Consider the following 27133-nt stretch of genomic DNA (forward strand, 5'->3'; position numbering starts at 1 on the left):
ATCACTGATGCTTCAAGTTACACAACCCGGAGTCAGACTTTAGCTGTGATCGCACCCTCCAGACCAGGGTGTGATGCACCGGAACACTCCCAACAGCGCTGCGAGGCCATCCTCATGGCACACTAGGAGCTGGGAAAAACTAACACAGCATTCACTGGGGGATGCCAGGATGAGAGCAGGTCTCCCAGTGACGCACCTGGTACATTACCCAGTAGAATTATTCCCTCAAATCAGTAGTAGTAAAACCAACTATACAGTGCCGAACACAGACAACTGTACACAACGGACAGGCTAATAATGTATTCGGACGAGGAACAGGAGGGAAAACGGTGTGTACAGAAGGTAAGTGCATGAAAGGCCTCGTGGGATAGCACCCCGGCTTCGGACGTCACTACTACTCATAGTGCTACCCCTAACCTTCCCTCAACCCGCTCATTAATACAAACACTGGCAGAGAGCAGCCAGCTTACCGTACTGGAAGCTGAGGCGTGAGAGCAGCTCCTGAGTGGCCCCCGCCAGGCACAGCGTGTCTAGAGCGGGGATCAGCCAGCCCCGTGTTGCCCCCGGCTTCGGCCGTGCTGTGCGAGTCCTCACCGCCTTCCCTCGGACGGTCCTGGTGGGCAAAATCCAAGTCACAGGGGCAGTCCGAGCCTGGAGAAGCGAGCTCCGTGTGCCGGCGCCGCTGAAAGCTGATCTTGCAAAACTTCACTCGAGCCCACCTCTGCCTCCGCCTCTCCCACACTCTCAGTTTCCATCAGACCAGCCCACACACGCACGGCTCCAGCGACCAGCAGAGGCAAACACGGCAGGCTTTAAACAAGCGTTTATACAGAACACGGATCACGAATGTTGTCACAATTGTTTATCACCAGACAAAACATGAGAATAAGTAAATAAAACAAATCTGTCTTTAGCAGGCCAGTGCAACAGACAGACAGAAACAAGCCAGCAACAAAACAAAAATATTAAAGGGGCCGCCGCGCTGCCCGCGGCGACCCGGAAGCTCTTGCCCGGCCGGCCAATCCGCTCGCGGCCGACCGGAAGTCCCGCCTCCCGAGGTCCGCGAGCTGCCGGCGCATGGAGCACCCTGCCGTCCGGGGTAGCCCGGGTCCCCAGGAGGGGGCCGGGGAGAAGGAGGAGTGTGGCGCCTGTTGCGGGGCTCCTCTGACCTGAGGGAGCCCCGATTTAGAGGAGGAGACGCGCCGCGCCGTGAGGAGCCCCGCCGGAAGAGCGCAGTCGGTGAGTGGGGCCCAGGGCTGATGTGAAGTGCGTGCGTGCCTGTGTGTATGCCTGGGGGGGGGGGGGGGGGGGGGGGAGGGGGGGGGGGGGTTGGAGTGTGTGCGTGGGGGGAGTGTGTGCGTGTGTGCGCGAGGGAATGTGTGTGCGCATGCGTGACTGTGTGTGATTGAGAGAGAATGCGAGGTAGGGGATAGTTTGCCTGTATGTGTGCCTGTATGTGTGCCGTATGCCTGCGTGTGCATGCGCGCGCCTGTGTATGTGTGTGCGTGCATGCAGAGGGGTGGGGGCTGCCTGTGTCTGTGTGTGAGCAAGGGCTTTGCACCGCGCATGCGCAGCTATCAGACGCTCGCTCCCGAGGTGAAATCCGACCTCGTCAAAGCGCGTGTCTGGTAGCTGTCCACTTTCCTAAATACGGGCAACATAAGTTGTCGAGCTGATGCATTCATTCGTTTTTGGCCACTATAGGTGTGGCAGGGTATACTCAGACATGAGTCCCTTTCTCACTGCTCCATCAGGATTCAAGCAAGCCGGGCCGAAGAAGGCTGAAATGCCAGAAACCGGTCCCCGGTAGCTTGTCTCCTTTCTGGTGAAGAATTGGCTTGGTAGTTTAGTCTGCCCTGTTCCCATGATGCACTGGGCCAGGGACAGACTGATTTGCATATAGCCAGGTTTTGAGCTGGGATGGGGCAGTGAGATAAATAACGGTGATGGATCAAGCCCTGATCTTTGGACTGGGTAAGAGTGGTCTGTTTAACTCAGACACTCCGTTCATCACCACCCCCTTTTCTAAATCGTTTTTGGCCACTATAGGTGTGGCAGGGTATACTCAGACATGAGTCCCTTTCTCACTGCTCCATCAGGATTCAAGCAAGCCGGGCCGAAGAAGGCTGAAATGCCAGAAACCGGTCCCCGGTAGCTTGTCTTCTTTCTGGTGAAGAACTGGCTTGGTAGTTTAGTCTGCCCTGTTCCCATGATGCACTGGGCCAGGGACAGACTGATTTGCATATAGCCAGGTTTTGAGCTGGGATGGGGCAGTGAGATAAATAACGGTGATGGATCAAGCCCTGATCTTTGGACTGGGTAAGAGTGGTCTGTTTAACTCAGACACTCTGTTCATCACCACCCCCTTTTCTAAATCGTTTTTGGCCACTATAGGTGTGGCAGGGTATACTCAGACATGAGTCCCTTTCTCACTGCTCCATCAGGATTCAAGCAAGCCGGGCCGAAGAAGGCTGAAATGCCAGAAACCGGTCCCGGGTAGCTTGTCTTCTTTCTGGTGAAGAACTGGCTTGGTAGTTTAGTCTGCCCTGTTCCCATGATGCACTGGGCCAGGGACAGACTGATTTGCATATAGCCAGGTTCTGAGCTGGGATGGGGCAGTGAGATAAATAACGGTGATGGATCAAGCCCTGATCTTTGGACTGGGTAAGAGTGGTCTGTTTAACTCAGACACTCTGTTCATCACCACCCCCTTTTCTAAATCGTTTTTGGCCACTATAGGTGTGGCAGGGTATACTCAGACATGAGTCCCTTTCTCACTGCTCCATCAGGATTCAAGCAAGCTGGGCCGAAGAAGGCTGAAATGCCAGAAACCGGTCCCCGGTAGCTTGTCTCCTTTCTGGTGAAGAATTGGCTTGGTAGTTTAGTCTGCCCTGTTCCCATGATGCACTGGGCCAGGGACAGACTGATTTGCATATAGCCAGGTTCTGAGCTGGGATGGGGCAGTGAGATAAATAACGGTGATGGATCAAGCCCTGATCTTTGGACTGGGTAAGAGTGGTCTGTTTAACTCAGACACTCTGTTCATCACCACCCCCTTTTCTAAATCGCATGAATGCCACATCAGCTCGACCTAAAAAGAAAGTAATATCTTCTCAGAGGGAAGGTAGGATAGTTGCAAGGAATCTGAAGGATCTATTGTATCCATCTGCCAGATTGTTACCAAAGGTAAGTAACTTCATCTACTGGATACTTACTACTCCGGCTTCCTTGACTGAACCACTCCCACAGTAAAACCCAGGAGCAGGGATGGAAAGCAATGGAGATACTAATGTTGAAAAACCGAATGCAACTCGACCCTACTAAACTGAGATTGCCCTCTCGTCATAAACCAAGGAGTGATTAGCAAAAGAATGCACCGAAGATATGTTGCCATACTACAATTAGGCTGCACAGTGCCAAATCTGCTTCAGTACCCTTATTGAAATGAGCACAGAAAACCTCAGGAGCCCACTTACCAACCAACTCATAGTAATGGCTTACACTCTGAAACACATCTCACATTTGCCTCTTGCCTTACCAATCTGGTGATGTTGTTAAGTTATCATCAAACTTAAATGATTGAATCATGAATGTAGCAACTCAATGTCATTCTAAGGTCTAACCTATGCAATATCGTCACCTCCTCAAAAGGACAGAGAGGAGGATAAAGAGAAGGAAATCAAATCACTAGCGAGTGTGAAATTAATAAGCCACTTTAGGCAAGAAAGGCTATTTTTTAAGATCGTTTTTATTGGCATTTTTCATAAGAAACGATCATTAAAAACAATATATTGTTTCTTCATAGTCATCTAGGTTGCTAACATTTGTCTCAAAAGTTTCAGATTATCTCTGAGTTTAGGGTCTGGGCCCCATCAACACTCGGATTTTGATGTCCAAGGGTCATTCTCTCACATCTCTGCAGAAAAGGTCTTGTATGGTGCCCGTTGCCTGTATTCAATGCATGGCCATACCCTTTTGGTTAACAGAACCGTTTGGTCTCTGGGCACGGTTGTAAGCTTGACCCTTGGAATAGCCTCTGAATTTCCAGTGTTGGTGAGTACTGTAGTTTAATCATTTCAGTACCAAAGTAGCTTTTTTTCTGAACAGCCTATGCCATTCAAGGGCATGTCCATTAGTGATGACACTACATCTTCATAAACTCTGGTTGATCTCATCCAGGTGTGCCTTCAGAGCAGAAAACGAATGACAACAGCCCCTCTGATACAGGCCGTAATGTCCAGGACAGCACAGAGCCAATACTTGATTATCCTGTATCGTTTCGACGAGAGAGGCACAGAGGTCCAAGCTGTCACTTGCCAAATCCGATAGTGCCTGGGTGTACCTGTCCAAGAGACAGACAGCACTGATTGATCCACGACTAGGCTAGATGAAGAAAATACTTACATTCCGAAAGCATGAAGTGTTTTTGATTCCTTATCCGAAGGATTGGTCAGAAATTACTTGTAGAACTTGCACGATCAGGCTCTCCGACGTAGTGTGCCTAGTCAGGAATTCCATGTCTCCAGGAACTGATCTGTCATCAGCCACAGGTTGACTGACTGATAGATTGGGACTGTTTTTATTGTATGTGCTTTTATGAATTTTATGAAATTCGAATAAAGGTCTTTTGAATTTAATTGAATTGACTGACTGATAGACACAAGCCAGTCTTCTTGGACCATGCAACCAGAGGGCATAGTAAGACTTGATTAAACAACAATGTCTCAGACAAATCTTGCCCTTGTTGAAGGATCTCAGTTAACACATTTGTCTTACACTAGAATTGCAGTTGCCCACGAATGAGAGTATCAGCTTGTCTTTAAATCACACTCTCCTCTGTTGGAAGCCCAAGAGGAGAGTCTAGCTTTGTTTCAGGATATGTGTCAAGTCCACTGACATTCTGTAACTCTAAATATTTAGCATCATTAGTATCACTAAGAGGCAGCAACATGCCAATTTCTTCATAGCCAGCGTCCTGGAGGGCATTAAATGCTTTTACACGGAGTCCAAATCATAGCTAAATAGGATGTGATTTGTCCGTTGCAGCTGGTAATGGCGCTGAGGCAGAGACCTCGGGTGGAATCGAGTTTATGCCCACATCTTGCACTTTAGTGCTTTTGTAGCGCAATATATCCTTGGAGTTCGCGTTTGGTCCCAGTAGCAGGTCCCAATGAGTCAGGTCTGAGAGGGAAAATCTGTCTGAAGAGCCCTGCAGCTCAGTTGGGGCCCAGAGGAGGGCAGTGGAATCCGGATTCACACACAAAATCGACAGCAAGTTTTTTTCTTTGGAATATGCCATTTGCTGCAGAGTGGACAACAGCCCAGGGAACAAGGGAGTGCAATCTTTACCTTGACACCCTTGTGCCTTCTCAGCAGACATCAAGTGGCAGGATGGAGCCAAATCCAGTCAAATCCAGCTTGGCCTTCTTATGCTTGTGTCTAGACTTCCATTTACTGGAAGATGTCAAGCAGGAAGGAGTATCAACTCAATGATCACTGTCTTCACATTGAAACAACTAAGGGTTTTTGTTTCTATCGACATATTAACAGAGGTCTGTAGGATTACATTTTTAAGGTCCTTCCTTGGTTGGGGAAGTACCATAGTCAGTGCCTGCTTCATGGTATAAGAAGTCCAGCCTCTTTCAGCTACCTCATTACATACTCCACTCACATATCCATCCGCATTGCAGAGCAGGCCTGGTAAAAGTCTGTAAGAAGTTTATCAAGGCTGGGTATCTCCCCCACTAGCTTCACTTTAGGCAATGAGCCCTGTGTGTGTTCTCTTTGCTCAAGGGTAAGTTGCGGCATTAATGAAGATATGCACACACTGCTTGCCAGTTTTGAGAGGTCTAGTTTTAGAAAAGAAAGAAGTTTCCATATTGCAATGAAATACTTCAAACCTAAATGAGGGTCCACAACTGTGAGGAGAAGTGTCTGATTCCAAAGTCATCTGAGGTCAAGGCATCTGCAAGGTTTTCTCTCTGAATAAATTCTGTGACTGCATCCACTGCTGCAGACTCTGTACCAGCTTAGCTTCAAGGAAAACCCTGTTATTCGGCAGACCATAATACTGATTTCTTTACAATCAAAGACACCACTACAGAAGTCTAATTTGAGGACGAATCTGTTGCAGGATGTGCTGCATCTCAAGCCTGCCAAATTGTGCCTTGAACCCTAGAACTTCCAGAACTGGTGATGGCATTTTTAGATGATGAGGACAAGCTCAATGCTCTTGCTGCGGCCACACTTTGTTTCACACTTTCCTTCACACTTTCCAGGGATGTATCCGTCTTCTTTCCAAATAAATGATGCCCATTAAAGAGCATGCTCAGTAACTGATATTGGACAAGTACAAATGGCAAACCCATGACTTGGTTCACTATATGTATGGCACATCCTTGCGTGCCAATCAGACGCACAGCCTCATAGCAAAGTCTTTATCTTTACAATAAACCAATTCTCGTCCAGTAATCTGAATTTAATCCATGTCTTTATTTATGTTTTCAGCTTCATCCATTATTTAATCCAATCCCATGACTTCGGCCCCTGAGTCAAGTGTATCCAAACCTGCCTGCATGGACTGTTTAAATATGCCCATGTCAACCTAGCATAACTGAGCAAAGGATCTTCTTATATTGCCAGGCAGTCTTGGAACAGTTGAAGCTGCTATTTCCCACAGAGCATGACTATATCTTAGGTAGAGGCATCCAGCATTGGAGAATGTTAGTGCTGCACTGCCTAAAGCAAACACTTTTCAGCCAAAGTGTCTAGTCTTTTGCACTCTCTATCCAGTGAGGTAGAAGGGATTGTCCCAGATTTTAATGCTTTGAGTACAAAACTGCGGAGTATGATAAGGAGCCAAGTAAGGCGGCTTTGATGGCACTGTTCTTGTGCTATACTTGGAAGCAACCATTATTGACACTGCTGCATTAAAGTACGGCTTATCCCAAGAATATGTCACCTGATCTAGGAGTGCCCTTTACTGAATGGTTAACATACTAAGAAGGCTAGTTTTCCCATCAACATCTCAGTAAATAAGGAGTACTTGATTTCAACAGTGTGCATTTTAATAGGCATACACTCCACAGTTTTCGTAATGACTCCAGAAAACTGAACTTGCTCATCCGATACAGGCCCCTTAGGAACATGAACGTTTAACTAGGATGTTTCAAAACACAAGCCTTCTGCAAATCCTTCGCCAAATAGCAACATGGCATCTGAATCTGAGCCAAATATATCATGCGTTCTCTACATAGACCCTTTGGTAGAGAGTTTAGGTGTGTCATGCAAACAAGATTCCTGAGAAAAAAAGAAAGAAAGAAAAGCAATAGCCAGGTGCCCTTTCTGAAGCCAATATGTAACTTCCGGCAGGGTTCTGCAGTTCCATTTGTGACATCATGAGGCACCAACCGGCATCAATGACATATGCTGCTACGTAAAACAAATCTAGATTCTTAAAAGGGTTCAAGCATGGAATCTGTGGAAACCAGTACCATTAGTAGTGCCCAATTTGTTGCTATGACTGCCATTAATGCAAGGAACTAAGCCAGCAGCCGATCTGTTTGAGAATTCCTTTTGTTCTGGGGTTCAAAGAAACCTTTGGAAATCTCTGAGGTCACAGTGCAAAAGTAATCCACTCTTCCTCCCAACCTAACCTAAGGTAAGTCATTCGACTCAAATGAACCCCGTCTGTCTTGTAGGTTGAGTTACACATGGGAAATATTAACAGTCCAGCCAAATTGCCTGTAAATGCTACAGGGCTCAGGAATGAGGAATAAGAGTATATCATTATCAAGAGCTAACATTTTCAATGCCTTTGATGACTAAGGAAAGATGAGCAAGATTTACCAATGACATGACTTTAGTCTCCCTCCGGACCACTTTTTAAGACACAGTGAGGGCCAGTTCTTTATTTTTAGCCAAAGGCCAGTCCAAATTCTGGGCAGAACTGCAGATGTCGTAAGACACAAGTATACAGTTTTTCCTGAATCGACAACTTAAAGTTCTTGGAGGCACAGAAGTTGATCAAGGAGAAGATTAAACGGACTGGCATGCTCGTGATCAGCAATAAGCACCATGAGAGGGTAATCCTTTATATAGGCTCCAGGCTTCACTGAGTAAAACAGAAAAATGAAAACACCCACCCAAGAAACTGCAGAAACCTCTGCGTGTTAGTGCATTTTTGCCATAACCCAAGAGAGTGTTAATCTCTGCCACGGGACTGTTCATGTTATATGCCCTTTGGGCATCCAAAAAATGCATGTCTAAAATAATACTGATCAGCCATCCATATGGGTTTCTGTATTGTATGGAAAGAGTGGAGATTATAGTTTCTATGACTTGCCTGGACAGCTGTATTTTCCTTATTTAAATTTTGGAACTGTGATACAAACAAACGTGTTCTACCACAAGCATCAACAGACAAAATAACTGTCTACATTCAAGAGAAGCTACAATACAATGTAACACATTGATCTTTCTTTTCTACTATCTAATCTGTCACCTCTTTATAGCATAATGTGACTGCTGGTCCCCACATTTGAACCGTAGTGTTAAGTAAAAAAGGACAAGCCCAACAAACAATAAAAGCAGCACTGCCAAAGAGTTCAAGTTCAAGTTCAGAAATTTGTATAGCGCGCTACTCACCTAGAGGGTCTCAAGGCGCTTGAGGGAGGGTGGGTGCTTTACTTATCGAATAGCTAGGTTTTAAGTTGTTTTCTGAAGGAGAGGTGGTTCTGTGTGAGTCGGAGGTGAATGGGGAGAGAGTTCCAGGTTTTGGCCGCTAAGTAGGAGAAGGATCTTCCTCCCATGGTGGATCTGTGGATGCGCGGAATTGCGGCGAGGGCTTGGTTGGATGATCGAAGTTGGCAGGTGGGTGTGTAGAAGGACAGTCGTGTGTTGAGACATTCGGGTCCCAGGTCGTAAAGGGCCTTGTGTGCGTGGGTGAGGAGCCGGAACGTTATTCTCTTGCTGACGGGGAGCCAGTGAAGATCCCTCAGGTGACCGGAGGTGTGGGCATGGCGGGGGATGTCCAGTATGAGTCTGGCAGAGGCGTTTTGGATGCGCTGGAGTTTTTTCTGTAGTTTGGTTGTGGTTCCGGCGTATAGGGTGTTTCCATAGTCCAGTCGGCTTGTTACCAGGGCGTGGGTGACTGTCTTTCTTGTTTCGGTGGGAATCCAGCGGAAGAATTTTTTGAGCATGCGTAGTATGTTGAAGCATGAAGAAGATTCGGCGTTGACTTGTCTGGTCATCGAGAGGGAGGAGTCTAGGATAAAGCCCAGGTTACGTGTGTGATCTGTAGGTATGGCTGCTGTACCTAGGGCCGGTGGCCACCATGAGTCATCCCAGGCAGAGGGGGATGATCCTAAGATGAGGACTTCCGTTTTGTCCGAGTTAAGTTTTAAACGGCTGTTCTTCATCCATTCGGCTACTTCTTTCATTCCTTCGTGTAGATTGGTTTTGGCGTTGTGTTTGGGTCTTCGGTGAGCAAGAGGATCAGCTGGGTGTCGTCTACGTAGGAGATGATGTTGAGGTTATGTTGGCGCGCGATGGATGCGAGGGGACTCATGTATACGTTGAAGAGGGTGGGGCTGAGTGAAGATCCTTGTGGTACACCGCAAATTACTTCGGTGGCCTCTGATTTGAATGGGGGGAAGCGGTCTCTCTGGGTTCTTCCGGCGAGGAACGAGATGATCCAATCCAAGGCTTTTCCTTGTATTCCGACGTTGTTGAGGCATTGTATGAGTGTGCTATGACATACTGTGTTGAAGGCGGCGGAGAGGTCGAGTAGGATGAGGGCGACTGTTTCTCCGTTGTCCAGTAGTTTTCGGATGTCGTCTGTGGCTGCGATGAGGGCGGTTTCGGTGCTGTGTTTGGCTCGGAAGCCGGACTGTGAGGGGTCGAGGGAGTTGTTGGATTCGAGGAAGGCGGCGAGCTGATTATTGATGGCTTTCTCAATGACTTTGGCCGGGAAGGGGAGGAGTGAGATGGGGCGGAAGTTCTTAAGTTCAGAGGGGTCCGCTGTGGGTTTCTTCAGAAGGGCGCTCAGTTCGGCATGTTTCAAGCTTTCTGGGAAGGTGGCGGAGTCGAAGGAGCAGTTGATGACATCGCGGAGATGGGGTGCGATGATGGAGTCAGCTTTGTTGAAGATGTGGTGGGGGCATGGGTCAGTTGGTGAGCCAGAGTGGATGGAGTTCATCAGACGGATGGTGTCTTCAGTAGAGATTGGGTTCCAGGCGCAAAGGTTGTGAGAGTGCTGTTTTGGTTCGGAGGTGGGAGGAGTGGGTTGTTCTTCGGACCGGTATTGTCTAACCTCCCTTCACATTTCTAGGGACATAACTACGGTTGTGCAGCATTCGAAAACCATGGTACCCAAGGTACAAGCAACTGTTCTTCCAATTAAAGATATGACGGAGCAACTGTGCAGTTTCTTCCCCAGACGTACTTCACAGATGTCAGAGGTGATGCCAGAAAACAGTGGGGAGGACAGTTTCAAGGGCTTCTAACAACTCACAATTGCAGATTTACATTTGCTGACAGTAATACACCCAGTTGTGGTCTTCTTTAATTTAGGAGTGGAGATTAGTCAATGAATGCAGAATCCGAGCTCCTTACCAAAGGCAAAATAAATAACTTGCTTCTTCTTCAAAAGTATGGAAAGTAACTTACATCTATATCTGCAAATACTGAATAAATGATAATCTGGTGCACGTTTAAGCAGGTAACTGAGTCGCATACTGATAAGCAATGAGGAATTAACTCTCAAAACCTGTGGACTCCCAAATCCCTGAGAAAACACCAGAAACGACTGCAAGCCAGCACAAAAGTTAAATCACAAATGAAAAAATTGCAAATGAAATAGCAAAAAATATATCAAGCAAAATGACGAACAGTAGAAACAATGCTGCCCTCGTGAATAAGCATAGGAAGTGCTTTGCATGCATGCGTCCCTTAGCTTCAGTATTTACAGTTGTGCAGCACCTTTACTTTCACTTGGCACAAGGGCAAGCCCAAGCTGATAATTTCATGGACTGGAAGTGAGAGTAAATATAACATGTTCGAGTCACAAAACGTACTGTTTATCTTTTCACACACGCATAGTTGTTAACTATTAATACTAGTTTTCCTGAAACAATCGAATTATTCAAATCAAATTTAACAAGACATGGCACCAATTTAATCATGTTTTAATATACGTGATGTAGAATTTCAACGCTCTTTTAAGTTTATTAGTAGCCTATTTTCTCATAAATGATTAGATTACCTTTATTATTTGTAACTGAACTCCTTCGTCGGTCTGTGGGCCCTGGAAGCAGCCGCATATTGTTTCAATTATTCTATCTATTAATTTTTTGCCAGGCGTTGTGTTATCTGGAGCATTGCCAGTCAGATGTCCATATGCAATTAGTTTCTAATGAGGAAAAGAAAATCGAAAGTAACAAAATCTGAATATATGCACTCAAACATTTGAACTTTTTACTCCTAAAATGAGAAATGCGTCATTATGATGAATACATGTCAGCAGAAACACATATATATTTATCATAATACGTTACACAGTTCTCGGCTCCTTCAGCAACACAGTGTATGATTATGTAGCAGTTTGACATTACAATATACTATCCAGGCTGCCCTATGTCTAGCCTGGTTAGAGCACAGTAAAGTCAATTCATTTATAGCCCTCCTGGCTCACACTAATAAGAATACCATAGTATTCAGTAGTAGTTCATATAGGCTGCACAAAAATATGTTGACACACTTATAAGACAAAACTGTCACGTGTCCTGTCCATCACCCAGTGCTGTACCAGCTCACAGCAATCACCAGCCAACCGTAAATTAATAGGTATGGAATAACTGAGGCGATATGCCGGATGCTGCTAGTTGTTTATCATGGACCCCGGCCTATTCACTTTCATTTATTCTTTCAATAATTGAAAGGGCTGTTTTTATGGACTCCATGGGTTTCTCCCCAATCTTAAGCAACTCCGCATTCTGATTATCCTCCATTTTAGTTTTAGTTTTGGCATGAGATGTCAGGCCAAACCATGCAGACTGGTTTCTCTCTAGGGGCCTTTTTAAAAAAAATAAAAAAATATTAAACTGTTCAGTTAACAAATTAAACAGATCAAGTGACATACTTATAAGTCTTCAATGTTTCTTAATGACATTCCATACATTTCAAAACATGTAGAATTATAATATTTAGTGGATCAAGGAGACTCGTGCGCTTCCGCTTCTTCCTGACAGGTCGGTGGGGCACAAATATCACCTCTGTAGTGATTCCAGGCCTCCCAGACCTTGCCCCACTTCCCCGGGCAACAACTGGCAGAAGAGACTGATATCTCATGAACATACACCAGTCCAAATACTCCTTCCATTTCTCTATCCGGGGCGGCAGGCTGGCCCCCACAGTTGGGCCATGTTTCGCTTCGCGATCATGAATGCCAAGGTTGGCCCTTGCATTTTGTACGTGTTTAGGTCCGTGGGCTCCCAGATATTCAGGATGCATCTAAGGGCCTCTGGCTGTAAGTCTATCCCCAGGACTGCCCGTAGCGTGCGGTGGACCTCACCCCAATATGCTTGTACACTGTGGCAGTGCCACATTATATGAGTGAATGTCCCCGGTTCCCTGCAACTCCTCTGTGAGTAAATGTAAATGTAGTAGTACTTGTATAGCGCACAAATCGACCCATGAGGGTATCTCGGCGCTTGTACGCATACCGCTGTGGAACCCTTCCTGGCTTTTCCCAGTGAAGTGCCCACTCCTGGGCACCCCCAAGGTGAAGCCAGGCATCCTAGCGTTGTTGGGGCCGTTGTGAAGATTAAGCAAGCTATCTTACACTCAACGCCCTCTGAGCGACCCATCCGGACCATACAGGGCCCCGTGACATATGACATGTGTAGTATCTTAAGTTGCACCAGCCTCAGCCTCATTTGGATGGTCACAACCCATGGGGAGGAGACCGCCTCCTGCCAGTCCTCATCATCTAACTCCAGGCCGTCCTCAATCCAGTGTTGTCTGACAATAACTAACAGGTTTTCTATGTTGTTTATCAACTTCTTATATATCAGAGAAATGGTCCTCTCGGAGAGATGACCATCTAGCACTCTGTCCTCGAAGGGAGAAGCGTCTGGAAGTGTTGTGTCCCTGGGGATGTGCGTGAGCAGCGCATGTCAGACCTGGAGGTAGCGGAAGTACTCTCTGTCATTCAATTGGTACTGCAGCTTAAGAACATCAAATGTGTATATTGCCCCCCCCCAAATGTCTCTGACGCGCGTGATCTCTATGAGGTCCCACTTGTCAAACCCCTTAGACTTCCATAGACTTCCCAGCCTCTCAGAGTTCCAAAGCGGAGTAGCTTGTGTGAACTTCCCTTCCCCTGTTGGCCGCGTGCCACACGTGGACAGCATGCGCCATAGGTCCTGTAAGTGGAAATCTGCTGCGTCCAGCGTACAGCGCCCTGGTATAGTCTCCCCCGGGTAACTGCCATTGGTCCATAGCATATCCAGGGTCACCTGGGGGACGGTATATCCCGTGATTCACCGGCGCTAGCTGGGAGGCCCAATAATATTTCCTTAAGTCCGGCAATCCTATTCCCCCGTCATACCAGGGAAGGGTAAGTTTAGAAAAGGCCTTACGGGGTTTACCTTCCCAGAGTAGCTGTCTCTGGAGAGCCTTCATTTCTTTAAAGTAGGACGCGGGAACCAAATCCATCGCGTTCTGGAGAGCGTACAAGAACCGGGGCAACGCCATCATTTTAACAAGCATTAGGAATGCATTATGGCTCGGGTTGTTTAAGTTTGAGATAATGGCATTGTGAATGGCAATGTGTTTGAAGCATGTTTTTTGGTGGAGTGTACGTCAGCTGTTGGTGCGTGTGTGTGTGTTTAGTGAATGTTGCAATGACAGTGTTTGTTGTGTGCGTGGCTGTGTGTTGTTGTGTGTTGTTTTATGTATGTTATGAAGTGTATCGGTGTGAGTATGCACTCATTCTCCACTTACTGTCACTTTGCACTTACTCTGCACTCACTGTCATTCTGCAGTCACACTCTCGCACTCACTGTGCGCGCAATGTCAGTCTGCACTCTCTGTCTCTGTACTTACTTTGCAGTCACTGTTACTCTGCACTCACTGTCACTCAGGACTTAGTCTGCATGCACTAGCACTGCACTTACTGTCACTCTGCACTTATTCTGCATTCACTGTGACTCTGCACTCAGTCTGTGCTCACTGTTATTTGCACTCACTCTGCACTTAATGTCACTCTACAGTGACTGTTATTTAGCACTTAGTGTCATTCTGCAGTCACTTTGCAGTGACTGTGACTCTCGCACTTAGTCTGTACTCACTGTCAGTCGGCACTTATTGTGTCTGTATTCAAGTAGCACTTACTGTCGATATGCACTCACTGTCTCTGTGTTCACTTTGCAGGCACTGTTACTGTGCACTGTATGTTATTCTGCACTCACTCTGCACTTACTGTCACTCAGTCTGCATTCACTGTCACTCTGCACTCACTTTGCTCTCACTGTACTTGCATTCGCCCTGCACTCGCTGTAATTCTACACTTATTGACTGTCATTTGTTGATGATTGTGGACTTTGAAACAGTGGCTGGTGCACTGTCAGCTGTTGGTGTGTGCGTGTGTGTGTTTAGTGAAAGTTGCAGACAGTGTTTGTTGTGTGCGAGGGTGTGTGTTGTTGTGTGTTGTTTTATGTGTGGTGGTAAGTCTATCGGTGTGAGTCTGGACTCAGTCTGCACTCACTATCACTCTGCACTTACTCTGCACTCACTGTCATTCTGCAGTCACACTCTGGCACTCACTGTGCACTGACTGTCAGTCTGCACTCACACTTTCTGTACTTACTTTGCAGTTACTTTTTCTGGACTCATTCTGCACTCACTGTCACTCTGCACTCAGTTTGCATTCACTAACACTCTGTACTTACACTGCACTCACTGTCACTCTGCAAATTCTGCATTCACTGTCACTCATACTCACTCTGCGCTCACTGTTATTTGCACTCACTCTGCACTCACTGTCACTCTACAGGCACTGTTATTCTGCACTTAGTGTCATTTTGTAGTCACTTTGCACTCACTGTAACTTTTGCACTCGCTCTGCACTCACTGTTACTCTGCACTCATTGTCTCTGTGTTCACTTTGCAGGTACTGCTACTCTGCACTGAATGTTATTCTGCACTTACAGTCACTCAGTCTGCATTCACTGTCACTCTGCACTCACTTTGCTGTTATTGTTACTTGCACTCACCCTGCACTCGCTGTCATTCTAAACCCAGCTGGGAGGTGTTACATAAAAATGTAAAAGTTTTCAAAGCAGCTAATAAGATTACGTTTACCCCAGGATAGGCTTCTTAATGTTTGTAGAACTTTGTAGCTGCAGTAAATTGACAACATAATAAATAGTAAAGACAACTGCGACAGACATATACACTGACAGGGAAAGCTGCGCCACAAAGTTGCTGTGATACTTGTGCATGTATTTACCACATGCTATTTTCATTATTACACTGACCTATTTCTATAGATGGTTCTACGAACACAGTAATGTAAGTCAAAAGACAACAAATGTTTAGTTTTAAAAAGATGTGAGGTTACAAACTGAAAAGCAGAAACGAAAGTTTATTGACAGACAAAAGGCCTCCTGCCCTCATAAAACTGAAAGGAACATCTGTTTTTGCAGAGGCCGCCGCACCCACCCGCAGGGTGGGGGAGGCTCAAGGGCCGGCGCCATAACCCACGCGGTGCCAACAGGGGGAGATGGAACTGGTCCTGGGCGCCCCGAAGCGGCCAGGACCAGCGGAAACGGGGTGCGCACCAGCCACCCCGACAGGAAGTGACCTTGTGACCTTGGCGCCCATGGGGGGCGACCAATGGCCAACCTTGCTACCTTTGAACCCCCCAATCAAAGGGGGTTCACCTGAAGCCCGTAGGGGGCTCAAGGGGATTTAAACACCGCCGCTCCCCAACCAGAAGCACAACGTCTTCGAAGGAGCTGGGAGAGCGGCGCGACAACGACATCGTTTGAAGAGGACCGACTACGGCAGGAGGCGGCAAAGGACGACCGAAGCAGAAGAACGACCACACAGAGCGGCGCGCCGGTCAAGTTCTCCACCCAGCTCCCCGGGAACCCGAAGCGACGGAGAAAGACGACGAGCTCGGCGGCCTTGCCAAGCTCCAGCTCGGTAAGCAATTGTCCGGTTTGGAGCGCGCAGTGAGCCGCATCATCTGACGGACAGCACACACGGGTAAGGAAGTTCAAAGGCGGGTCCGGAATTCCTTCCGACCCAGCGGCGCAGACCAGCCCGCAGAAACCAGACCTAGGCCTTGGGGACAACATGGCGGAAGATCAGCCAGGAGACATGGCGGAAGTGCTGAAGAAAATCCGCGAGATATCGGCGGTACACGGCGACGAATGGCTCCAGCCCCATTTGGCCAAAGGGAAAGAAAATAGGCCGGACGGCCAGGCAGAGGAGGAAGCAGGCCCGTCAGCACCCAAGAAGCCTAAGACCACGCCGAGGAAGAAGACGTACAAGAGGAATCCCCCAAGGAAAGTGCGCCAGAAGCTCCCGCCGCTGAGGTCGGACGACAGCAAGAAGGGTGAGACGAACGGCGGAGCGGTTAATGGTGAGCATATTAGTACCATTGTAAAAGAATGTTTGAAATCGCTCGCTCCGACGTTACTGAACAGCTCAGGGCAGGGGGCGGCGGGGCCCAGGGAACAACGCACTGACGAGACAGGGGGCTTAACGTGGCACATGATGGATCCGGGGTGGGCCCGGCAGTCAAGGGTGCAGGAGCAGGTGGGCCTATCCCCGCAGGGGGATCAGGTTTCCCCATTACCCGGGTGGGGGTACAATACTGGGTCCGGGAGCCCGGGGTCGGGGGGGCTAGGCAGTGACCTGTACGCCAGACCATCCCCCGGCCCTGCCTCCTTGACGACGAAAGCCACGGGGCTTGCGTGCCTTATTCCTCTCGCAGTAAAAGAGAGGATATGGCGCAAGGAGTTCATCGATATATTCTCGCTCCTAGAAATACAGCTAGAGGGCCTCGACCTGACCACATGTGACAGGAGAGAGGATGAAAAAAGGGAGAGGCGAGGGGCTAGAAAGGAGCGGAACTTCGAGAATTGGCTAGACGCTTTCAGGATCATGGCGTGTATCATAGTAGAGAGGTTCCCCCATTGCGCAGCTGACCTATGGCTGTATGAGGCTAACATACATTCTGCGCAGAGGCAATTCCCCGGGGATGCATGGTTGGAATATGATAAGGGTTTCAGGTTAAAGATGCAGCGGCACCCAGAGATGGAGTGGAACGAGGAGGACGTTTCAGGTTTAATTCATAAAATGCTCGCTGCCAAAGAAGTGAGAGCCTGGACGGGGAAATACGACCAGTCCTTTCGGAGTGCGTCCCACAAGGGGAAGAACAGAAATTACCAGAAGCATTCCTCTGGGCGGTCCAGCTCCCCCCCCGCGACCAAGGCCATATGCTGGAGATACGATGCGGGGGACTGTTCATGGGGCTCCTCGTGCAAATTCCAACATGCATGCTCAAGCTGCGGGGGGAAACACGCTGCAGCGACATGCAAAGGCTCCAAGCGGGAAGCAAAGAGCGAAAAGAAAGAGAAACACAAGAAGCACTAGCCCGAAGGCTAGTGGGGGCAGGACACTAGTAAACGTTCAACAGTGCCAGCTGGCTAGGTCCCCCATTAATACACAACAGCTGCGCATTTTGGCAAACAGGTACCCAAACAAAACAGACGCCAGGACGCTAGTAGAGGGTTTTGAAAAAGGCTTCATTATCCCGTTTCAAGGCCCACTGCCATTAACGGGAGCGAATAACTTACAATCAGCGAGGCAGCATCCCCGGGTGGTGAGCGCGAAGATAGAAAAGGAGAAGAGCCTGGGTAGAATCGAGGGCCCCCTCCCTCAGGAATTGTGCGAAGGAATAGTCATCTCCCCACTAGGAGTAGTTCCAAAAAAGGAAAAGGGCCAATTCAGGCTGATACACCACTTGTCATACCCTGAGGGGGGGTCTGTAAATGATGGCATCGACCAGGAAGCATGCTCTGTGGGTTACGCGTCGGTGGACGACGCGATCGCACTAGTCAAAGCGGCAGGGAAGGGGGCCCTCATGGCCAAGGCGGACATCGAATCTGCCTTTCGCTTACTACCGGTACATCCGACCAGCTTCCACCTACTCGGTTTCCAATGGGAAGGGGGCGTGTACGTCGACAAAGCCATGCCCATGGGATGTGCCATATCTTGCGCCTATTTTGAACAATTCGCTACCTTTCTGGAATGGGCCCTCCACGACAGGCATCAGGGGGGCGGGAAGCTGCACTACCTGGATGATTTCCTGTTCACAGGACCGGCGGGAGCCCCGACGTGCGCCAGTACATTGGCGGCGTTCGAGGACCTGACCGAAACACTCGGAGTCCCCTTAGCGAAGGAGAAGACGACAGGCCCAACGACTAGACTGACGTTCTTGGGCATTGAGCTGGACTCCACGGCGGGGACCGCCAGGCTCCCCCCGGAGAAAGTGCAGGAGTTCAGGGAAGAAATAGCCAAACTACGGGGCCGGCGCAAAGCCACCCTCAGGGATATCCAGGGGGTGGTAGGCAGGCTGAACTTTGCGGCGAGGGTCATCCCGCCCGCCAGGGTCTTTTCAAGGCGCCTCACTGCGCTAACGGCTGGCGTCACCCACAAGCACCACCACATCCGGCTGAGCACGGGTGTAAGGCAGGATCTACAGGTATGGGACGAATTCCTGCAGGATTTCAATGGCGTGCTGATCTGGAAAGAGGGTTGGGTAACAGCGGATCAGCTATCCCTATACACAGACGCAGCCGGGAGCCTGGGATTTGGGGCAGTCCTGGGGACCAGATGGTGTGCCAGCCAGTGGCCAGACAGGTGGCATGCGCAGGGGCTCACAAAAAACATCACGTTCCTCGAACTATTCCCAATAGTAGTGGCTCTGACGGTATGGAAAAAAGAGATAAGGAACCTAAAGCTCACCTTGTGGTCGGATAACTTGGGGGTAGTGCAGGCCATTAACAGAGGCGCAGCAAGATGCCCGGGCATGTTGAGGCTAATGCGAGAGTTGGTTAAATTGCAGCTCGAGGGGAACCTGGAGCTGAAGGCCCGACACGTGCCGGGGACAGAGAACACGGTCGCCGATGCGCTATCCCGGTCACAGATGACACGGTTCAAACAACTTCTACCCGGTGCGGACGAGGTGATGACCCCCTTTCCATCATACCTGTGGGACCTGGGGGGGTTGACTTGTCCAGATTAATAGGGCACTCACTCACCTCTGAGGCTCGCAGGAGATACAGGAAATACGCGGCCACAGTAATGAGAGTAGGGGGCATAGAGTCACTGGAAGACAAAGCAAGGGTGCGCACAGCGGCGGAGAAATTCGTGCAGTGGGCATTCGACGCTAAGAAAACAAGGTCTTGGGCACAGGCGCACCTGGCCGCCATTGCATACTTTGCCAGGCTCCACAAAGGCGAGGACCCCACGGCAACTGTGTACCTGAAAGCAGCCCTGAAAGGCTGGCGGAAAATCGAGGGGACCAAGAAGGACGCCAGACGCCCCATTGATTATGACAAGCTGGGTCGGTTACTTAGCGCCCTATCCAGCATCATTGCAGACAGGTATGAGCGGCTACTCTTCGGGGCAGCGTTCACCACAGCTTTCTTTGGGGCATTTCGGGTAAGCGAAATAGTGGCCCCCAACAGGTCAGGCCCGGCGCAGCGCTGCCTGCAGGCAAGGGACATCAAGCCGATGGTAAAAGCTGTGGAGCTCACGCTTAGGCAATCCAAAACGGATAGGGCCCGAAAAGGGGCGACGATACGCCTACATTGTATTCCAGAGGTGGGGCGCTGCGCAGTGTGCTGGCTGTTTCAATACATGGCGGCTCGCCCGGCGGGGGATGGCCCCCTCTTTGTACACCAGGATGGAAGGAACTTGAGCAGGTTCCAGTTCACGGCCGTAATGCGCCAGGGCCTCAGTAAGGCGGGGCTTCACGCAACATCATTTGCCCCGCACTCCTTCAGGATCGGGGCGGCGACCTCGGCAGCGCAGTATGGCATGCCAGAGGACAGGATCCAGGCCGTGGGCAGATGGCGGTCCAGGGCCTACAAGTCTTACATACGCCCGCATCTCATATAAAAAAAATTAAATAAAAAAAAAAAAAATACGGAAAGGGGAGAGGGGTAGTGGGGGGGGGGGGGGGGGGGGGGAGCAGCCGCCTTGGGATGCCGTACGGCAGGGTTTCCTGCCCCTCCCTCGTCCACACCCGGTGCGCAGAAAGCCACCTTAAATTGAGCATTTTCTCTCGGCAGGAGGACGCCCACAACTGGTATGGGTCGTAGGACACTCATTCGTATCCAGAATGGAGTCCTGGTGGAGGCGAGTCGGGCACCAGGAAAGCAGACCCAAGGCGACATACATCCGCTGGATCGGACGGCCCGGCATGAGATGGGAGCAGTTGCTACCGACCCTGGACGGCCTCATGGCAGACTCAGCGTGGTTGCCGGACGTACTGATCATACATCTAGGAGGGAACGACCTAACGCGGTTGGGCCGCAAGGCGGTGGGCCAAGCCATCCAGAAGGACATCGCCAAAGCGGCGGCATGGCTGGGGACCACGACAGTGGTGTGGTCGGAGATGATCAGCAGGAGGCACTGGAGGGGTGCCGACTCCAACAAAGCGGTGGATAACGCGAGGCGCAAGTTAAATATCGCCATGCACAAGTTTTGCTCAACCAACGGCCTGGAATCAATTCGGCACGGCCTCATCCACCCGGGCCGCCCAGAGCTATATGGACAAGATGGGGTGCATCTGTCCGACAAGGGAATGGAGGTGTTCTGGGGCAACTTGTGGGGCGCAATGACGCTCGCGGGTTGTCGTTAAAAAAAAAAAAAAAAAAAAAAAAAAAAAAAAAAGGGAGCAGAGGAAGGGGGAAGGTAGGTGGCCACGAACCAAGGGGCAGAGGGGGGAGCCGCAGAAAGACGTGAGCCTCCCTGCGGCGTGGCGGAAATCCTACAATTGTTGGCTAACCAAACACACCGGTGGGCGGTGTGTAGGAGGAGGGCCACTCACTTTTCAATGCCGCACGGCAGGGTGACGTGGCCGCACAAAGGAGGGGAGGAAAAGACGGAGACGGCACTCGCGGCCCAGACCCGGCCGGACGGCAGGGCGCAAATGGTAGCGAGCTGGGGACCTAACTCCAGGCAAAGAAGCTCCCCTCCATGACACCCAAAAAGGGGTGTGGCCAACCAACTACCGGAACACCAAGAAACTGATTAAGAACTGGTTGTACACAAGTGCCATTTACGAACTGTTGGGTGCACGAGAGACAGACACCTGTACCAGGGGAAGGTGTCATAAACTGTAATGTGATGTGCATGATTTATGGTTAAAGTTCGCAAATGAAGATTGTACAACCAGTATGTTATTAATATGTTATTAATATTGTTATTAATAATCATTATTGATATTAATAAATCTGCGGCCAACAATGACCATCACCAAGAACTGAGATTGTTGGCTGACATTATTTGCTAGGAGTGTTGGAGGAGTTGGAGGATGTATGCAGATGCCGACCGGCAAGTAAGTATAGACGGTTGACCCACTGAGTAGGCACATGCGAGGGTTATTGCAGAGGCCGCCGCACCCACCCGCAGGGTGGGGGAGGCTCAAGGGCCGGCGCCATAACCCACGCGGTGCCAACAGGGGGAGATGGAACTGGTCCTGGGCGCCCCGAAGCGGCCAGGACCAGCGGAAACGGGGTGCGCACCAGCCACCCCGACAGGAAGTGACCTTGTGACCTTGGCGCCCATGGGGGGCGACCAATGGCCAACCTTGCTACCTTTGAACCCCCCAATCAAAGGGGGTTCACCTGAAGCCCGTAGGGGGCTCAAGGGGATTTAAACACCGCCGCTCCCCAACCAGAAGCACAACGTCTTCGAAGGAGCTGGGAGAGCGGCGCGACAACGACATCGTTTGAAGCCCACCCACCCACACCTGAGGAACAGCAGAGTCGCAGTGCTGGACAGTGGGGAAGGCGTTGGCGGAAATCCTACAATCGTTGGCTAACCAAACACACCGGTGGGCGGTGTGTAGGAGGAGGGCCACTCACTTTTCAATGCCGCACGGCAGGGTGACGTGGCCGCACAAAGGAGGGGAGGAAAAGACGGAGACGGCACTCGCGGCCCAGACCCGGCCGGACGGCAGGGCGCAAATGGTAGCGAGCTGGGGACCTAACTCCAGGCAAAGAAGCTCCCCTCCATGACACCCAAAAAGGGGTGTGGCCAACCAACTACCGGAACACCAAGAAACTGATTAAGAACTGGTTGTACACAAGTGCCATTTACGAACTGTTGGGTGCACGAGAGACAGACACCTGTACCAGGGGAAGGTGTCATAAACTGTAATGTGATGTGCATGATTTATGGTTAAAGTTCGCAAATGAAGATTGTACAACCAGTATGTTATTAATATGTTATTAATATTGTTATTAATAATCATTATTGATATTAATAAATCTGCGGCCAACAATAACCATCACCAAGAACTGAGATTGTTGGCTGACATTATTTGCTAGGAGTGTTGGAGGAGTTGGAGGATGTATGCAGATGCCGACCGGCAAGTAAGTATAGACGGTTGACCCACTGAGTAGGCACATGCGAGGGTTATGTGTTAATTACTTCTTATCTCATCTTGTCCCAGTAGTGTTACATTCCTACCCTTCCCTCTGGCCTCATGCTTGAATGAGAGGGGGCAAACAGATTGGAAACTAAGTTTTCCCACGAAGTGGAAAAAAAGAAAACAGCAGCATATTCTGTAAAACATAAGTACCTTAAAAGTATGTCTTTAATAGGAAATGTAAACGTACCTGAAACATATTCGCAACATGTAATGTTTCAAATTAAAAGTGAATGGAGATTACGGAATGTGTGAGAGTGGCTGCTGCCAGCGTAGAGGAGGAGGTGGGTATTGTTGTTGCAGGATAGATATAGCATAATCTGCAGTTTGTCTCCAGCCTTGTTTCAGAAGTTAAATAAACAATTTAAAAAATGGATCGTGTCATGTTTTGGGCGCTTGATCGCGCTTTACATGTTCTGTTAAGTAGGGAACCAACAGATCTGCCATGTTTGACTTTGCTTTTCTTTAATAATTCAGCAACATGTACCAAATGTACATGTGAGGCTAAAGGAGGGTCGAGTTTCTCTTGATACCTATCACTGTCCACAGTGGTGACCTTCAAGGCAAGTGTAGGATACTAAGTAATGGGCTATAAGGTGAACAATGAGACAAACTAATCATGTACTTTAGTGGAAGGTGGAAAAGATTATTGAGAAACACTGTAAATGTAGCAGAAGGCCTTAGGAAAAAAACAGCAATAGTGAGAAAAGGGGTAGGAAATGCCAGCTACTGTATGAAAGCGTACTTTGAAATGCAGGCCAGCCATAATTAATTGCACCGTGTCTGGAGGACAGCTCCGGGGACTGCAACTTGTTTTCCCAGAGTAAGCGCATGCCTGCTTCCATGCACAAAGTACTCCCAAGCATGGTTCAATAGTGTTTTAAAGCGTGCTTCGCAATGCGATCGTCCATCATTAATTGCACTGCATATGGAGGACATTTTGGGGCCCTGCCACTTTCTTTAACAAATGAAGCCCTCGCCCGTTGTAGCTTTAAGGGAAGTGTATATATTGTATATGACAACAACACACAGCACTCTGCACTCAACAGCACACTACACTTAACAGCACACAACACTTTACACCACTCTGCACTCAACAGCACACAGCACTGTACACTCAACAGCAAAGAACACACTGCACCCAACAGCACTGTGTACTGTACAGCACACTATACTCAACAGCAAACCATACTCAACAGCACACTGCACTCAACATCACTCAGCACTCAACATCACTCTGCACTCAATATCAATCTACACTCAACAGCACACAGCACAATGCACTCAACAGCGCGCAGCACTCTTTACTGAACTGTACACAGAACTCTGCAATGAAATGCACACACCACAGTACACTGAAGAGCACTCTGCAAACGCCTCTGCACTCACCAACACTCTGCACTCGACATCACTCTGCAGTCAACATCAGCACACAGCACTCTGCACTCAACAGCACACAGCACATGCACTCAACATCACTCTACACTCAAGAGAACACAGCACACGCACTCAACATCACTCTGCACTCACCCACACTCTGCTGTCAACAGCACTGTGCAGTCCACAGCACACAACACTCTGCACTCAACAGCACACAGCACACGCACTCAACATCACTCGGCACTGAACAGCACACACAAACAACAGGAGGAAGCACGATTGATCTGCGACATTAACGATTTCCAGATCACTAGGTGAAATCTCTGCCAGAGCGCTCAGCCTGTTATCGTTCCGACACTGTAATACAGAGGACTATTAAGGTTGCTAATTTATCCAGAGTTACAGCCCCTAGAAACGGCAGTACAGAATCCACCGCAATTATACACTACCTGATACGGCGCTGGACGTACTGGGTGCGGTCCAGTTGAGAAGCGCCTTTACTCTGCAATAAGCAAAAATACAACAGCCCTTGTGGACCATTACCTTAACAGGAGCCTACAGGAAAACGCTCCTGTCCTGTTTGTTTTTTCAAATTGACTGTGCTGAGAAAGAGTGCTGGTACTGTCCCACTAAAAGGAAATGCACCATGCTGAGAAGTGCCGGTACTGCCCCACAACAAAGGAATTCCGTTGAAAAGTTCAAGTGATGTCCCAACTACATAAAAGGTGGCCCGCAAGCAAACGTGCTACTGCCCCGTTAAAAGAACAGGAGCCCTGCTGAAAAGTGCTGGTACTGTTCTATTAAAGGGACAGAAGCGATGCTGCCACGAAACAGCACTTTCCTAGTAAACGTCTTGTAGCGATGTGCCAGTACTGTCCTATTAAAGAAACACGATACCTGCTGAGGTGCAAGGGTAAAGACGGGGCAATTAAGAGCACAATTCCGTGAGCGATTAAATGTTTCATCTAGGATTCATACAAACTTCAACTTTTGTACCGAATGCTACCAATACCAACTTTAACAGTAATTCTTTTTATCGACCGCAGGAAAATGAAGGTCTGAGTCATCCCTAACTGAAGTGAAAGGTTTGCACTGCTCAATTTACAGTTATAAGCCTCTTGTCGCTCACCTCCCTTGCGCATTGTGAATGGACATGTCCCCCACTCAAGGAACACGCGTAAGTCTATTTCTTTTGGTGCTTTCATAAATCGGTAAACGCATGTAATACGGCGTGTTCCTTGAATGGGGGACATGTGTCGAGTTGCCTTTGTTATTTTACTAAAAGATACCGGTAGCTTCCATGCAGGAAGCACTGAAGTACTCGCTTTCATCTTCGCACTGATTTGTCACGCACACGCACCCTCAGCTCACTATGTCTCTTCACTCACTGCCTGTACTTTCTGCGGTCATGAATACTGTGTATCTCATTGTCGTGCACCATCAAGCCAGCTCTTCAAAGCCCAGCACAAACGATGCAGACGAAGGCGCACCTAACAAATACACATTCAATGATACAGACAAACGCGCGCCCGACAAACGCAATGCAGCATGGTGAACGCGCTCAGACCATCTGGATTGCATTACAGAGGCACCCTGACAGCTCCTAATTGAAATTAATGGACTGCCGTGCGCATAACCGCACAGAAAATGCAGGAACTGGCAAACGAGAATTACACATGGCCTATCGCGTTAAGGCTACTAGAAAGACGGCACCGCGAACACCAATTACAATGCAGCTGCCAAAAATAACTACCAACAATCTCGCGCACTGAAGAATTTTTGCTACACGATTCAGAGCCCCAGAACAATACAGCTCGAAGCTCCGCCCCACTGCTACGCAGTGGTGACGTAGGCCGAGCCCTAAAAAGTACCGCTCTACCAAACAAGGAGAGTGGGAGAGCCTTCCAGTGTGCCACATCATCTTTAAATCTCGATAGGTGGGGGCTCAGTTTATTAGTTTCGGGTATAGCACAATGCCAAGGTATTTAAAATCGTTGGGAACGATTTGTATCGGGCAAGTGTCCAGAACGACCGGCTGGCCACCCCTTAGAGCATATAGCACCGATTTAGACCAATTTACCGAGAAGCCTGAGTACCTCCCAAAAATTGCAAACATGTCCAAAAAGCAGCTCAGGGACCCCCTCGGGTTGGTGAGGTAGAGCAGAATTCCATCTGCGTAAAGTGAAATTTTATCTTCCCACTCCAACTTCCATCTCATTTCACGTATAGAAAGGTCCTGGCGGACCCACGCCACCAATGGCTCCAAGGCCAGGGCAAAAAGTAGCGGTCTAGGGGCCTTTTAGTTGCATTTTTTAAAGTAGCATCTCTATCATATTCAGCCAAGAGTCTAAATAAGGATTTTGAGGATGATTTACCAATTCTACCCGACTCCTACTATTTCGGTTTTCTAAGATTTTATTTTGAGTCATCCCTCTGCTTAACTGAAAAAGGCATGGACCACTTTATTTTCTCCTCAGTCCGGTCTTTAACCCCTTGCATGCTGCCGTGATTCTGCGCCTGTGCGGCACATTCCAATCGCGGGTGCGGTCATGACGGCCGGGAGCCGTCATCAGCACACGAGCACTGTGTGCCATGGCGGCTCCCGGCCGTCATCAGCATGCAAGGGGTTAACCCTCTCTGATGCTGTATAATTGTTTTAGGCCAAGTTCTTTTGATTCCCAGTAAATGACTAGTAAATGTGTAGATGCTCTACAGGTAATTCATCCCATGTGCTAATGGGCAATCGATCTACTGGAGTATCTTGATTTTCATTTAAAGTTTTTGGTCGTGCAGACTATATATACAATTTTATGATTATATAAAGTACTAGCTAATGTCTTTGATTGTCTTGTGCAGTTTCTCCAACTGCTGACTGGGAAAGTCTAAATTTTGAATAATTGGGACTTTGGAAACAGATATAAATGCTTCTACTGTTTCTCTGTTCGATCTCGTGAAATATTTAAAATATAAAATTATTTCAAAGACTCTGGAAAACGAACTAAAACAGCTAGAAAC

The 27133-nt window shown here is 48.8% G+C and overlaps 1 protein-coding gene across 1 annotated transcript in view; it reads right to left on the reverse strand.

Annotated features, from left to right (window-relative positions):
• The window catches only part of ARFGEF1 (ARF guanine nucleotide exchange factor 1), a 1029389-nt gene that overhangs the window by 652863 nt on the left and 349393 nt on the right, over positions 1–27133 (reverse strand). The window contains exon 4 of the mRNA XM_086918014.1: positions 11264–11410. Within this exon, the coding sequence (XP_086774140.1) occupies positions 11264–11410 (147 nt within the window). The remainder of the gene's footprint in view (positions 1–11263; positions 11411–27133) is intronic.

Source organism: Lissotriton vulgaris, chromosome 4_1 (genome assembly GCF_964263255.1).
Source record: "Lissotriton vulgaris chromosome 4_1, aLisVul1.2, whole genome shotgun sequence".
NCBI classification, from domain to species: Eukaryota; Metazoa; Chordata; class Amphibia; order Caudata; family Salamandridae; genus Lissotriton; species Lissotriton vulgaris.